This window comes from Wyeomyia smithii, chromosome 2 (assembly GCF_029784165.1).
Source record: "Wyeomyia smithii strain HCP4-BCI-WySm-NY-G18 chromosome 2, ASM2978416v1, whole genome shotgun sequence".
NCBI classification, from domain to species: Eukaryota; Metazoa; Arthropoda; class Insecta; order Diptera; family Culicidae; genus Wyeomyia; species Wyeomyia smithii.
In genome coordinates this window covers 196,687,641-196,704,415 of record NC_073695.1, presented here as the reverse complement: position 1 = coordinate 196,704,415, position 16,775 = coordinate 196,687,641, and the positions used below count along the sequence as shown (strand labels likewise).

Sequence of the window (16,775 nt, the reverse complement as noted above, 5' to 3'; positions counted from 1 at the left end):
AATGAAGATCAAACTCGGATCTCTTACTACGCCCATATTTGTACTTTTTTCTAATGTTCACTTGAAATTATTTTAGATTATGTTACAAATGAAAGATGTTCAAACTATTGACTATTTATTAAAGTACGTCTGGATTGAACAAGAGCTTGTAATAGAATCAATCTATTTTCTACTTTTCTCTGACAACTAAGTTTTTCCATTTAGTCATCGCATACTCAGTTGTCTAGCTGGTGGTAGCATCTCCCCCTTTATTTCAGTACCGGATGTAATCCTCCAATCGTCTTGGCGGTCTTGAGCATCTGGCTGGGCGAGGTGTGATCTCATCATTTCTTAGCGGAATTGCTATAGGCGTTGATGCAATCATTGTTGGTGAAGCTGTCCGCATTGTTTCATCCAGGCTGTCAGCGGAATCATTAATGGGCATAGCTGGTCTTGAAACGGAGCTGGTGGATGGTTCTGGATTCAAATTCGATTGAACAGAAACCGGTGATCTGAAATCTGCAATCAGTTCTGCCAATGGTAGATGAACTTCGTGTGATGGCTGCTGGGTATCATCATACCTAGCGCGTAGTTGATTTGCATGGGAACGAATGAGTTTTCTGCGTCCCGTACCTTGATCCAGTAGAACATTGAAATTCACCTTTCCAAATGCTTCAATGATAGTTCCAGGTTTCCATGTCCAAGTTTTGGCGTTCTTGTGGACCTTGGCGTATACCATTGCTCCAGTAGTTAGAGTTGTGGCGGAAGGTGATAGTGAAGATGACGTGGATTGGGCTTGATGGATTCCCGTAGGACGAAGCAAATCAAGTGTAGTCGTCATTGGTCTGCCAAACATTACTTCTGCCGGGGATTTTCCTTCCAACACGTTGCTTGGCGTTGAGCGGTATACTTGAAGAAAGGTTTGCAGCGCTTCGGATGATGGTATGTTTTCCCCGTCTGTAATTTTCCGCAGTGAACGCTTGAGCGTGTCCACAAATCGTTCCGCCTGTCCGATTGACTGTGGATGGTAGGGCGCGGTACGAATGTGAGTGATTCCGGATTTCTCACAGAACTGCTTGAATATGCCACTGCAAAATTGGCTTCCGTTATCCGTAACCAGTGCATCAGGTTTTCCAAATCTTGCAAAAGTCTCTCTTAATAATCCTATTGTCAATGGCGCCGTTGATGAAGAAATTTGGAAGATTTCTGGCCACTTGGTGAAAGAATCAACGATGACCAGATAGTACATTCCCTCGATAGGTCCGGCATAGTCCAAATGAATTCGTTTCCAAGGACCTTCTGCTTTCGGCCATGGCTGAGGTTGGATCTGCGGTGGAGACTTTGCTGCGCAGGCGCATATAGAACAACGTCGTACATAGTTCTGGATATCTTCGTCAATTGCAGGCCAGTAAACGATACTGCGCGCAACTGACTTCATTCGGTCCATTCCAGGATGACCGCGATGAATCTGCTTCAGGATTCGACCACGATATACAGCTGGAACTACGATGCGATCGCAGAACATGATGCAATCCTTGACGATTGAAAGAGATTCTCGCCGGCAACAAAACGTCTTGAGACTTGGATCAGTGATTTGTTTAGCTGCTGGCCAACCGGTGTTGATATGCTGGATAACCGTCTGGAGCAGCTTGTCTTTCTTTGTGGCTGAGAGAACCATTTCGAACGTGACTGGAAGATTGCTGAACGAATCACATAAGGCGTTATCCAACTCTTCTTCGATGCCGATTGTAGCAACTACAAATTCTTCATCTGGTTTCTCGTGTTTGTTGATCAGCCGGGAGAGAACGTCTGCATATCCAAACTGGTCAGTTGAAATATATTCCACGTCGAAATCAAATCCAAGTAGCGTAAGAGCCCATCTCTGGAGACGATTGGCTGTGTGGAGTGGAATTCCTTTCTTGGATCCGAATACCTTCAGGAGCGGTTGATGATCGGTCTGGAGCTTAAAATGGCGACCTAGCAGCATGCGGCGAAATTTGGTCACGGCAAACACCAAAGCGAGTGCTTCTTTCTCCACTTGACTGTAGTTTTGTTCGGATGCGTCAGTGTCCTTGAAGCGTGAGCAATGGCTTTGATTTGCCCATCTGGAAACTGATGCATGATAACGGCACCTATTCCTGTCTTCGAGGCATCTCCTGCTACGATGATGTCCAAAGCAGGGTTGTAGTGAGTTAGTAAGAGATCCGATTGAAGTACTTTCTTGATTTTAACGAAAAACTCTTGGCACTGCTGACTCCAAACGAATTGGTAGTCTTTCTTCAGCAAATTGTCCAACGGTCGTCGCAATTGGTGCATTTTTTTAACGAATTTACCGTAAAAGTTAACGGCTCCCAAGAACGATCGGACTTGGCTGACATCAGTAGGTCGTGGCATCTGCGTGATAGCGCCGATTTTTGCTGGATCTGGCTGTATACCGTTGGAACTTACAATATGACCAATGAACTTTATGCTGGATTGACCAAAATTGCATTTTTCCAATCGTAGATTGAACCCAAATTCTTGAAGACGGCTGAATAGAGCGTTCAGTGTTCGATCGTGGCCCGTTTCTGTTACTGTGTGGATAATGAAGTCGTCCAGGAAAGACTCTACTCCTTCAATACCAGCGATTACACTGCTCATCAGTTGTTGAAATGCACCGGGTGCTGATTTTACTCCTGGAGCCAACCGATTGAACTGGAACAGGCCTCGATGCGTGTTGATAGTCAGGAGCTTTTTGGAATCATCGTTAACTTCAACTTGCAAATAAGCGTCGGATAGATCGATAATACTGAAAATCTTGCTGCCTGCAAGTTTGCTGAAGATGTCGTCGGGTGTCGGAAGAGGATAGTGGTGGGGTTCCAGAATAGCGTTGAGTTCGGTCGAATAGTCAGCGCAAATTCGCACCTTCCCACCTGGCTTCTTTACTACGACGATCGGTGCTGCCCACTCGGAAAAATCCACTGGAGTGATTATATCGAGTTGCTGTAAACGGTTCAACTCCTCGTCAACCTTCTGAACAATGTGGAACGGTACTGGTCGCTTGGGACGGAAAACCGGTTTCGCATCTGTTTTCAGAAACAATTTGATCTTTGTTTTAGTACAGTGCCCCAGTGTGTCTTTGAAAACTTCGGGGTATCGCCTTAGGTATCGGTTTCCACAATCGAGATTGAAATTAGATTGATTAACTCGATTACAAACGGAGGCGAGTGGCTTGTTCCACAGGTTGAATGCTTCGATGAAGTCTAGTCCGAGTAAGTTCAAGTCCTTTACTGTAGTGACATGACAAGTACCATTTTTGGATTCACCGTTGATAACCATGCTGCATTGAATTCTCCTTTCAACGGTAGTGCAGCACCCGAAGCAGTGTTCGCGCGATGGAAGGTGTTGTTGATAGATGGTGAGCCAAGCTTTTTCCACGTTTGAACCGAGACGATAGTGATGTCTGATCCACAATCCAGCTGTGGATTCGCCGGTTTGTCGTTGATGAGCACAGTGACGTATTTCCGGCTAGGTGCTCCTACTGCGTTGATTGAAAAGATGTAGTTGGATTGAGATTGATGCTTTCCTTTTCTCTTCTTTTGCCTGTTGAACCTTGTTGATCCGGGTGCGGATTCTGGCTTCGTTTGCTTGCCGAAATATCCACAATAGCCTTCCTTGTGTCCGGTCTTGTTACACTGCTTACAGAGATGACTTGTGAATGGGCAATCCTTGACAAAGTGCATGGCACCACATTGCCAACACGGTGTTCGAGGAGATGTCTTCTCGCTTGATTGTTGAGAACCAGGATGCTTCTGTTGCTTTGGGTTCCGAACTGCCTGGACCGATGAAGATGATTGATTCTTCTCCACCAGTGCCGTGTTTAAGATTCGACAGGCGCTGGCATTCGGTGACTAAACTCTCGAGATTAACCGTTGTCGCTGTGTCTGCTTCCAATTTTTGACAATAATCTGGTCCGAACGTCTGCATCTCTGGATGATTGAAGTCCACAAACGAAAATGAGCCCCTTGAACTGGTCAATAGTTAGCTTGTTTAGCTCGAAGTCCTCGCACTGGCGATTGAAAATACCAGCGTAGGTCAGATAATCGTCTGCTTCGTTCTTCACAATGCGGAGACAGTCGTACCGTTGGCTGAATTGAGACTTGTGGTGTCCAAAAACGGATTTCAGCTTTGTGACCACTTCTTGAAAAGTGAAATCCCGTGGGTGTCGTGGCAGGAGATAGTTCAAAAACTTTTCGTGAACTGGAACGCTGAGACTTCGCAAGAGCAGGCGAATTTTTGCTGCGTCATCCAGTTCTCTCCCGTCGGCATTGAACAAATCTTCATACTTCGAAAACCATCGATCGAACGTCATACTTGCGGCTGGGTCATGATGAAACTCCTTGATTGTCGCCGAAAGCGACTCGATGATCTGCTCCGGATAATTCCTTGGTGGCTGATCACGTTGAACCGTTTCTGTAGCTGTAAGCCGGTCCAGAAGTAACAGAAGCTTGTTCATAATTGCTTGGTTAGAAATTTCTCCTTGATCACTATTGGTTTCGTGATTAGTAGACATTCTTGAATCTTCGGTCTTCGAATGTTCCGGAAGAATCCTCGTCGCCAAAATGTTACAAATGAAAGATGTTCAAACTATTGACTATTTATTAAAGTACGTCTGGATTGAACAAGAGCTTGTAATAGAATCAATCTATTTTCTACTTTCAGTGCGTCTTGAACTGTCCTACAGATCAGACGTTTTTTCGGTTGCTTGTGGACTGGTCTTTGACTGCCTATAGCTTCAAAGTTTGTGTTTTGTCAGTGTGTCTTTTAAAGATTACCTGAAAGTTATTTCCCATCAGTCTTTCTCAAGACTACCTACTTTTGAATTTAACATTTGTTTTAACTTTTTTCGTATCACCTGAAATGGCTGGACGGAAAAAGAAACCTCGCATCGCTGCGGGGAGGAAAAGAGAGGCATCTCTTTCTGACACATCGAGTGTCTGTAGTGACAATCCTTTTGATATTTTGCCTGAGCAAGAAGCTGGTGAAATGGAAGTTATTAATAACGGAACTATACAAAATATAAAATCTTTAAAAAAGGAGAAAGTTCCACCTATTGTGGTAACTATTTCTTCTGAATTTAATATATTCAAAAAGGAACTTTCAACGTTTGTTTCTGACGTTAAAGTTACCTATCAAATTGGCCGTAGAGGTGAATGCCGCTTATTAGCCGACTCAGTAAAGGGTCGTGATCGTCTTGTTCAGTATTTAACTGACAAGATGTACAAATTTTTTACATATGACACCAAGAACGCCAAGCCGTTCAAGGTTGTCTTGAAAGGTCTCACCAACGATCAAACCGTTGATGAGATCAAACTTACTTTAACAGAATTACTTGGCATAGCCCCTACCCAAGTAATTCTAATGAAACAAAAATCACGAGGCGAAAACAGTCAGAGAACTGGAATTTCCCTTGTTAATTATTTAATTCATTTTAACCGCAATGAGGTTAACAACTTAAAATTTTTTGAAAAAGCACATGCTTTGTATAATGTGCGTGTAAAGTGGGAAATTTATAGGAAGTATGGCGGAGGTGAAAAGCATATCACCCAATGCCGTACTTGCCAACGTTATGGCCATGGTTCCAAATTCTGTAACATGGACCAAAAATGTCTTAATTGTGGAGACTCTTCTCACAAAAAGGACACATGTCCTGTGAAAGAGAGTAAAAATTTTCGCTGTGCGAATTGTAACGGCAACCATATGTCAAATTTTTATCAATGCCCAGTCCGTTTAGCAATTGTTAAGGCAAGGCAAGGTAAACAAAATTCAATTTCTCAATTAAAACCAACTTCAAAACAAAATTCTCCAAGCGTACCAGTGACGCATAGTTTACCTACTCCTTTGCATACCCGTTTAACTTATGCACAGGTTACAGGTAGTTCGAACATTATACCGCCTAGTGTTGGTAGTTCGAAAATGACCGTTAATATGGGTAAGCAAAACACGCTAGAAAATAATTGTACACCTATTACTTCAGCTAATATTGCTGCCGAAAATATTTTTTCTAATGTCAACTGCCTGGGGCCTATTACGGCAGGTAAACTTTCTTTTTTGCAACAGGCAATGTTCGATCTTATGAACGCCATGTTGCAGGCAAAATCAATGTTTGAAGCCATTCAAATAGGCACAAATTTTACTATTAAAATTGTTTCTAATTTAAAATTTAGCAATGATTTTAAATAAAACAATTAAAATATTAAATTGGAATGCTCGCTCATTGAAGGCCAATGAGAATGAGCTTTTTAACTTTTTAACAGTAAATAATGTGCATATTGCAATTATTACTGAAACATTTTTGAAACCTAACATAAAATTAAAATATGATCCCAATTACGTGGTTCATAGATATGATAGGATTCAGGGTTCCGGCGGTGGAGTTGCAATTGTTATTCATCGCCGAATCAAACATCGTGCTCTTCCCCATCTTGAGACGAAAGTTATTGAAACTTTGGGAATTGAAGTTCAAACTGAACTTGGGATTTTATTTATTGCCGCAGCATATTTACCATTTCAATGCACACGCGAGCTCAAAAATTATTTTAAAGGTGATTTACAAAAACTCACCAGAAATCGTTCGAAATTTTTCATAATCGGCGATTTTAACGCTAAACATCGCTCATGGAATAATTCTCAAAGTAATTCCAATGGCAAAATTTTATTCAACGATTGTTCTTCAGGATACTATTCTATTTTGTCTCCGAATAGTCCTACATGCTTTTCTTCTGTAAGAAACCCTTCAACAATTGATTTGGTGCTTACAGATCAAAGTCATGTATGTAGTGATTTGATCACACATGCTGACTTTGATTCTGATCATCTTCCAATAACTTTTTCTTTATCACATGAATCAGTTTTAAACCATATGAGCTCTGTTTTTAATTATAACAAGGCTAATTGGGAAAGATACAAAACTCATATTGAGAGAAATTTCAATAATGAGCTTGATTTGCAAAACGAAGTGAATATTGATTCCGCTTTGGACGCATTGAAATGTGCAATTGTTGATGCCAGGAATTATTCTGTTCCAAAGGCTCAAGTGAAATTTGATTCACCAATAATTGACGAAAATCTTCAACTTCTAATTCGTTTGAAAAATGTCCGCAGACGTCAATATCAACGTTCTCGTGACCCTGTTTTTAAAACTATTTATAAAGATTTACAGAAAGAGATTAAACATAGATTTACTCTTCTGAGAAATCAAAATTTTGAGACTAAAGTTGAAAAATTGAAACCATATTCAAAACCATTTTGGAAGCTGTCGAAGATTCTTAAGAAACCTTCAAAGCCTATTCCAGTTTTAAAAGATGGTGAACGTTTCCTTGTATCCAATGAACAAAAGGCTCAAAGACTTGCTCAGCAGTTTGAGAGTGTTCATAACTCAAATTTGAATTTTGTGAGTCCAATTGAAAATGAAGTCACACGTCAATTTGATTTAATTTCTTCCCAGAATTTTTTACCTGCAGAAATAATTGAAACTAACTTGAATGAGATTAAATCAATTATTAAAAATTTCAAAAATATGAAAGCGCCTGGTGACGATGGAATCTTTAATATACTAATCAAACATCTCCCTGAGAGCACAATGGAATTTTTAGTAAAAATTTTCAATTGCTGCTTCAAAATTGCATATTTTCCCAAATTATGGAAAAATGCAAAAATTACTCCCATTTTAAAACCGGATAAAAACCCAGCTGAAGTTTCAAGTTATCGACCAATCAGTTTGCTTTCTTCAATAAGTAAACTGTTTGAGAGAATTATTCTTAACAGAATGATGTCACACATCAACGAAAATTCAATTTTTGCAAATGAACAGTTTGGATTTCGCCATGGGCATTCCACAACTCATCAATTGCTCAGAGTTACTAATATGATACGAGCTAACAAATCTGAAGGTTATTCCACTGGAGCTGCTCTTTTAGACATAGAAAAAGCATTCGACAGTGTTTGGCATAAAGGTTTGATTGCGAAATTGCAAACTTTTAATTTTCCAATTTTCCTAATCAAAATTTTAAAAAATTATCTTACTGATCGAACTCTGCAGGTTGTCTATCAGAATTCAAAATCTGATAGATTTCCTGTCAGAGCAGGTGTACCTCAAGGTTCAGTCTTGGGTCCAGTCCTGTACAACATATTCACTTCAGATCTTCCTGATTTGCCTTCAGGATGCACAAAGTCATTGTTCTGCGATGACACAAGCATTTCCGTAAAAGGAAAAAGTCTTCGTGTCATATGCAGTCGATTGCAGAAAAGTTTAGATATTTTTTCTTCCTACTTGCAAAAGTGGAAAATCTCTCCCAATGCTTCTAAAACTCAAATGATAATTTTTCCGCATAAGCCTAGGGCTTCTTTCCTCAAGCCAAACAATAATCACGTTGTCAAGATGAATGGGGTTATTTTAAGTTGGTCCGACAAGGTTAAGTACTTGGGACTAATTTATGATAAAAAACTTATTTTCAAAGAGCACATTGAGAGTATACAAGCCAAGTGCATCAAATATACGAGATGTTTATATCCTCTCATTAACAGGAATTCTAAACTTTGTTTAAAGAACAAACTTTTGATTTACAAACAAATTTTTAGACCAGCAATGCTTTATGCTGTACCGATCTGGTCAAGTTGCTGTTCAACAAGGAAGAAAACGCTTCAAAGGATTCAGAATAAAATTCTGAAAATGATTTTGAAGCGTCCTCCTTGGTTTGGTACACTCGAATTACATAGACTTACTGGTGTTGAACCATTAGAAGCTATGTCAAATAAAATTATTAACAATTTTCGACAAAAATCGTTGCAACCCTCAATTGCTACGATAAGCTCTCTTTATAGCCAATAAGTTAGCAATTAAGTTAGTTGTAAGTTTACTTCCCCTTTTCTGACAAGTAGGTTTAAATCCCTACGAATGATAAGTCCTAATTGCGAAAGCAAACAAATCCTAACAATTAAAATTACAAATTTCTAACAGTGTTGAGAAGTCACCATTTGTGATTGGACACACATACTCATTATTTACTAATATTTATCATAAATACTTAAGCTACTAACAAATCCCCCCTTAAAAAAAAAAAAAAAAATATTTTCTACTTTTCTCTGACAACTAAGTTTTTCCATTTAGTCATCGCATACTCAGTTGTCTAGCTGGTGGTAGCAGATTATAACAGGTGACATCATTAAAAACATAAATCAAAATAACGAACAATGTTGTTCAGCAACACTGCCAGCAAGCCTGATGATAAATTCTAACGCAGGGGTTTTCAATTTCAACCAATCAGCGAGTGGTTCCCAAAGTGGATGCAAATTTATACCCAGTTGTCTCCCCTTAGGTTACCCCTAGAGTGCCTGTAAATATATAGAGTGGCGACACTGTCAAAATTGGAATAAAAATTATCCGTCAGTGTCATTCCAATTGAGCAAACAACCCATTAAACACGTGTGGGGAAAAGAGAAAGGATGTTCAGTGTTATCTGTGTTACCAGCGTTACTTTGGATGACACGGCGCCACTCTAGTTAGGCACTCTAGTTGCCCCAGTACTCCGTACCTCGTTCTGTCAAACTGCTCAATATATAATGAACAAAATGAATTTCCTTTTTCTCGGCCTTATCCAAAATATTTTGAAGTTGGAAGGTATGATTATAGGGTCATGATGTATGTATTGTAGAGGGAGCAATAAATAGTTTCCATAGAAAATTGAATGGCTTGGCGAAACTATTTTATTGCTGTTAGTGAACTACTGCACGGTCGATCATACCTTCTAATTTCAAAATACTTTAGGAGCCGCTGACATAACGCACGTTAGAGTATCATCAACATCAACAGGATGCGTGACACCTGTCAGTTCGTAAAATGGTCTATAACCAAGAGGATGGCATTCCTATCTGAACTCTACACCGTTGACTGTCACCCACTTTAATTAAAATAAAGCCCCGAGGCAGATGCCCAGCTAAAATCCCATATACCTCTAGTGGTGGGCAAAATGGTTCAATTAAGTGAGTGACTCTGAATCGATCCGCTCACTGAAGTGAGCTAGTTCTTTTGAATGATTCACTCGCTCACACACATGTAACGCTCTCTCTGTTTTGCATTAAGTCAACAACAATATCAACAAAGCTGTCAAATTTTCACTTCGGTTCGTTTTGCTTTGAAAAATTGAACAAATATTTCCGTTTTATCCAAGTTTGAATGGTTTCGGGTTTTTATTATTTTACGCAAAAGAGAATCGCAAATTGGACAGTTTGAATAAAGTGAAATATGAATAATTAATAAATATTATCAACACCAAAAGTGAGTTGGATAGTTTCGCAAAATTGAAACTACGGGTTTGATAGTTAAGTTGGTTAATTGTTATTAAACAATATTTTTCGTCCCCGTGGAGCTGGTTTAATTGGTTGCTCAATTAATACGTCGATATTGGTTAAAAATATATTCAAGATGAATGCAAAAAGAATTAGAAGATCGTCGAGCGGCCCTGCTGAAGCCTGTTTACATGGAAGGTATATTTTGTGTTATCTAAGCTTTGAAACGACGGAGAAGTTATGATTTGACCTTCTTTTCAGCTTATAATTGCAATCAGTGGATGCGTTTAAGTGTCGGCAGGAAGGAATCGTTGCCGATTGCAAGAATGGAGAATTTTTCGCTGGCGGAAGATTGTTGCTCTGTCATACGGCACCATTCATGGATGGATTATCATGGACAAAATATACCTACGTTTCAAATATCAAAAGATAATACACCCAACGCAAACGGGGAATATTTTATTACTTTAGGGCAATTTTTTATTACTTATTGTGTCTTATGACTGCGCATTATACACAAAGAGTAACAAACAAAAAGTAATAAAAATTATGACGGCCACACGCTTGTATGTGTTTCTGGAGAAGAACATACAGCCAAGCACCGCAATGCATGTGTTAGCCAGACTTCACTCGCTGCATTTGTATTGATGCAACGATCTGGTTCATTTTTGTCTCCCTTCATGCACACATTATCAGAAACTCAACCGTCATCCTCAAATGTCTAATTAGAAACACTTTCGTTTCGTCCCCCAGTGTTTACTTGAAATGGAAATATGTAATACTGTCTGACCAGAGTTGCCGAAGTTGCGAATATTGTCTGGTTAGGCACGAGTATTGTATTTTCAAACAGGTGCAAATGAGTTTCCATGAACCAATGAGTATGTGTTTTAGATATCTTGCAGGAAAGCGAATGTTTTTGTTTTTCTCTAACGCAGCTCACAGATCGTGATGTCATTTCAAGACGCATTTCAAGTCTTTGAAATCATCAACGTTTGCATACTCTATGACGGGGAAAATGCTGCTTGGCAGCTCTTGTCATATTTTTTCTCTGCTCCGTATGCGAACTAATACACGCACACCGGATGAATTGGAGATTGAAGATACTTGTAACATGTGCAACATATGCGACGGTGTGTGATTTTTTTTGCTTGAGATGGAAAGGGAGCAGTTTTCGACAGAAAAAATCTTGCATGTGGTTGAAACGACCATTATTAGATAGTCGTACTCCCGTAACACGTGCTTAATATATGGCAGTATGTGTTGTTACTTGACTGGGGAAGAATTTTATTGCCTTTAAAGTAATAGGTTTGTTACCCAAAAAGCAATTTTGCGCTATTGCTTCTAAAGTAATAAGGAAAAGTTTTGCGTGTACTATGTAACTAATCAAGTGGCGACGTGTGGACCAAAATTTCTTTTAAAAACTGTTTTTGAACCGGTTGATGCTACGCTATTATTTATATTTGAGTGCAGTCCAGTTTATATTTGTTTACTTTCGTTTGTAAAATCTACTTTTAATGTAAGAAAACAAGTACCTGATAATTTTAGGATAAATATAACCTTCTGTTATTTTGTATCGGGAATGTTGATAACTTTTTTACAAGCAAAGTGAAAATGAAGCCGGAGTCAGTTAAATTATTTCTGAGAACATTAAGTCGAGCTCCATGAACTGGGCTAAAAGGTTTGTTATATTAAAAGACATTTCGGATATTTTTAGACAAACTGATTTGTTTTAGTTTTAACAAACAAAACATGTATTATAAAAGAAGTATTATTTTTAGCGATACAGTAATGGCAAAAAAATTAAATCGCATTGGCGTTAACAAAAATCATTTCAGCAATGTGTTTACTGCTTAATCTGCTTCGTTTTTCCGTCACCAGCTGTCCTGTTTTGGAAAATATTCTTTCACAAGGCACCGATGTTGCAGGAATACATAATCTTCGCAGCATTATTTGGTGGAGTTTTGGGTACACATGCTTTCTCGTCTCCCACCAAGCCAGTGGGTCACCAGTTCGATGCAAGTATGGCTCAGCCAAAAATTTATCTAGCTCTACAATGCTAGCCGATGTCGGATCAGATTTTCCCTGCAGTCTGCTAACCGTTTCATCGAACTGTTCCCAAAGAGTTGAATGAGTCGTTGAGCTTTGCGGTTCCTGTTCCACGAGCTGTGGTCCTTCGTTTGAGGCTGAGGGAAGCTGCCGTATTTTTTGTATCAGAGTTTGGTAAGCTACTCTGTATTTTTGGTCGTCACCAAAGCCCTGTTTCCGAAAGCGTGGATCAAGGAGAATAGCATGAGAAATCAACTCGTTCGATTCTCTCTCACCAAACCGTGCGTTTAGACCCTCTCCCAATTCAGTTATTAGTTTTTTTACTTGCGAGAAAGCAGAATCTGAGTAACGTAATTGCCTACTCAGTAATCGTGCCATAACTGTTGTTTTCGAAAGTGACATCGTTTTCTCTGACGAAATCTCAGTAGTTACATCATTGAACGGTCGAAAAACTTCCATGCTTTGGCGTATTATTTCCCAATCATCAGTTTCCAATGCGCATCGCGACGAATCTAGTAAGGCAAGTGTAGACACTATTGCTTCCTTACTACGTATCAAACGTTCCAACATATCGAATGGGGAATTCCAGCGAGTAACTACATCCTGCTTGAGCTTCAACTCTGTTTGACCCAGCTTCACTTGCATTTCGCGCAATTTAGCGGAAGCATGACTACTTTTCTTGAAGAACTGAACTATGCCTTTGCATTTTTCAACTACTTCTGCAACCGAATTAGCAATGGCATTCTGAACAACCAGATTAAGCGAATGAGCGAAACATCTAACATGCCTAATTTTCAAAATGTTGGCAGTCGCCCGCATATTCGATGCGTTATCTGTAACAATTGCGGTAATTTTGTACTCAATTTCAAACTTTCGGAGAACGTTCGAAATCCATTCTGCAATGTTTTCTGCCGTGTGCTTAGAAGTGAATTCGGAGCATTCGAGGAGATATGACTTCATTTCTCCGTTTTTGTCAATGAAATGGGCAGTTAATGCGTAGAAACCGGTATTTGTAACACTTGTCCATCCATCGCTGGTCAAGCATATTGCTTGCCTATCGATTAACTCGCTCTTCACTTTCTCAAACAATTCTTTATGCACAGCAGGCAGTAAAATGTTAGACAAAGTTTTGCGACTGGGAAGGGTATACGATGGGTTCAGGTGCTCCACAAATCTTACGAACTCTTTATTCTCGACTAGTGAAAATGGGTGATATTCTTTACATATCATTTTAAGCAGCTGCACATCAATCGTTCTACTTTTTTGAACCGGCAATCGTTTTATCACATTAACAAAACGCATCATTGACGATTGCGGAGGCTGGGAAGAAGTTGTCGGAAAAACTTGTTCGACAGCCTCACCCATGCGAAGCTCTTGCACTGTTTCTCTGTTTTCAATATCCTGACTCGTAACAGCATCGCCATCCTTATCAGCAACAGCTGATGGCACAGTTTGCACCGCCCTAGTATCTCCTCTGTTCAATGGAACAAACGGATGCTTTCCATTCATGTGACGCTTTAAGTTCGACGTGGAGCCTGAAGACATGGAAATTGTCGCCTTGCAGTACCGACATACGCTCTTTACCTTTTCTCTGGTGAAATGGTACCAGATGTCGCTGGAGGTTCTTTCTTGCATGTCTGAAAAATGCTAATTAATTTTCTAAAAGAGTCATGAACTCAACAAGTGTTTACCCACTTCTTTTTCGATGGTAAAATGAACTTAGTGTCCGCTCACAAACGGTGTTATCTGAAAAATTTATTTTGAACGCGTAGTACTACACAAACTTAGTTACCCAGTTGAAGCTGAAAATTACCGATTAAATGTAAACGCAAAACCTTTCTCGTTGAGATCGAGACGCGAGCTGATACTGTTCGTATTGAATGAACAATGATAGCGAGTAATGTTTTTCGAAATAATAACTGGGTTTCCACAAATAAATGATTAGCATACACGTTTTGCAGTCGAAAAAACTCAAATTAAATTTGGAAAAAAGGAACATCGAAACAAAGATGCCAGATGTTCTATAAAATATATGTAGCTACCAAATTACATCAGCCTAAAATCAGAAAAATATCTACTTCGGATTGGGAAAAAAATTGGCTTGAGCAAAAATCTGCACTCATTCTGAGAAAAACTGCATATCTGCTGTTAATCATAAATTGGCACACAGATCCCAAAAATCTACGTTTTGCAGAAAAAATGGCCCATCTGGTATCGCTTCATCAATGAATCACTTACACATCATCAGCACATTCCGTGCGATAAACGTATAAAAAGTTGAAAAATTATCGAATACCTTTTCCCACTTACGTTGAACCTCATAAGAAACAGACAAAACATTGAATTGTAAATACAATTCACTTTTGCCCTTTCTACCTACAGTCGTCAGCGTTTTCTTTCTCGTTCTAATGTGTTGGTCAATAGACCAGCTCATTCGTTCGACTGAAAGAGCTACCTAGTTCTTGAATCAGTGTATGAGCGGATCGGCTTCCACCGATTTGCTTTCTCATTGAAATCTTTCGCTCACTGATCTCTTTCGTTCTTTCGGTTCTTTCTTGCAGCCAGTTCAGTCAGTTCAGTAAGCTCCGCAATCAGTGAACTGGTGAGCCACCGCAGGAAAATTCTGAGCGGTGGCTCACTCGCTCACCTAAAAGAGCTAGTTCTTTTGATCAGTTAATGAGCGGATCGCCCCAAGTATTATGACAGTTCTACAAGGTATGCTACATTTTTGTCTATCCACGCACACAAACAAATCTCGTTATGAAAAATTTCGCGTTTTGTATGGAATTCAGAACATTTTTTAAATTTCTCGTTCCATGTTGTTTTATATCTGATTTTTTTGGTTGGAGAGTGAATCTCCAGTTGAAACACATTAGAAATTGATATTAATTTAGATTTAGTGTGAAAAATTGTGACAATATGTCGAAATAAAACATATAAAAATGCTATATTTCCAATAGTTGGAGCATAATCTTAGTCATTGTCATAGCTCATGACTTTTGTTACTGTATGAAACATAAGCGACTCTATTTAGAAGCGCTATAAGAGTACAAGAAAAAAACGAAAAGTGCAAAAAGGTTACCGGCAAATTGATGAAAAACAGCATATTTTACCTAAACCGCAGCATGTTTATATATTCCCCACAAATAAAACATGTTTCAACATTATTTCTATAACTTTTCAGGTAATTATGTTTTATAAGTTTAGTTTAAAATGCAAAATCATTTCAAATTTCATACAAAATTGGAAAAAGTTCATAACGATCACTAATACTAATGCATCGACGTGAATAGCATACCTTGTAGAACTGTCATCATACTTGGCGGATCGCCCACCACTAATACCTACCACTTTAGTCAGAAAGAGTCTTCACTCTTCACTGCTTTCATAGAAACACTATGCAATATTAATGCAATCAAGGTTTTTGGGTACCTATTAAAAGTTTTTGGATGTTCAGCTATTCCAGTTTTTTATCTGAAAGCCAAATTGGGTTGTTTAGCTATTCACGGATTTATGTTTAGTAGTTTTATTCGTGATTTATAAATTGAAGGCAACGATAGATTTTTTTAAGGAAAGCAAGTTTTGCTCAGACAATACAGCTCTTTCAGATGATATAAAAAAATTGGGTTGTTTAGCTATTCACGGATTTCCGATTTTTATATATCATCTAAAAGAGTGTAATTTTCTGAGCAAAACGTGATTTTTTAAAACTTTATATCATCTTTCGATTTTTAAATGAAGATTAAAAATTCGCTTAAAATCGCTACAATGACAGTTGATATATGGGCGAACTGTCATTGTAGCGATTTCGAGCAGTTTTTTATCGCGATTTAAAAAGCGAAGGACAACGATAAAAAGTTTTTTAAAATCACGTTTTACTTAGAAAATGCAGATCTTTTAAATGATATGAAAAACTGATATAGCTAAACAACCCAATTGGATTCTACTTGGCCACTTCAGCTGGTTTTACAGAAACCGGAAGTCGACAACTTGGAATGCAAAATGGGGTCTGTATTTCATCCAGGTTCCGGAAATATTTATTTCTGCTGGCATGTAACCTTGCTTTCAGCTCCGAGATCTGAGCTCAAAAACAAGGTTCGATATTTTTCAATAGTTAATAACATAAACATACAATTTTCTGCATTTCAGCGAATGAGTAGAAAATTATTCAGAAACAAACGAAATCCGTTGAAACCAAATTGTAAAGCATTTGAAATTCGACAAAAATTATTATGAGTTTCGGGTGGCATAGTTCTATCTCTGAAATCTTACTACATTTCTCTTTATTCAATTCCGATTTCAGACCGTTTATCAGAATGTCTGTTAGTATAGTTAGACAAACCAAATGCAAATGAAGAAATTGATGTAATTAGTTTTGCGTTTTTATTTTTAGCTCAAAATTTCTTTCAAATTAAATAGTTAAA

General features: G+C 38.7%; 3 protein-coding genes across 3 annotated transcripts; all 3 read right to left on the bottom strand.

Annotated features, from left to right (window-relative positions):
• Window positions 1-253: 253 nt before the first annotated feature.
• On the bottom strand, window positions 254-1,966 carry LOC129720308 (uncharacterized protein K02A2.6-like). The gene has a single exon (XM_055671769.1). It carries the CDS (start codon window positions 1,964-1,966, stop codon window positions 254-256), a length of 1,713 nt encoding a protein of 570 aa, XP_055527744.1.
• Window positions 1,967-1,980: 14 nt separating this feature from the next.
• On the bottom strand, window positions 1,981-3,297 carry LOC129720306 (uncharacterized protein K02A2.6-like). The gene has a single exon (XM_055671768.1). The coding sequence runs from the start codon at window positions 3,295-3,297 to the stop codon at window positions 1,981-1,983; it is 1,317 nt and encodes a 438-aa protein (XP_055527743.1).
• An 8,808-nt stretch (window positions 3,298-12,105) lies between these two features.
• Window positions 12,106-13,986, bottom strand: LOC129720305 (E3 SUMO-protein ligase ZBED1-like). The gene has a single exon (XM_055671767.1). The coding sequence runs from the start codon at window positions 13,984-13,986 to the stop codon at window positions 12,106-12,108; it is 1,881 nt and encodes a 626-aa protein (XP_055527742.1).
• Window positions 13,987-16,775: the final 2,789 nt, after the last annotated feature.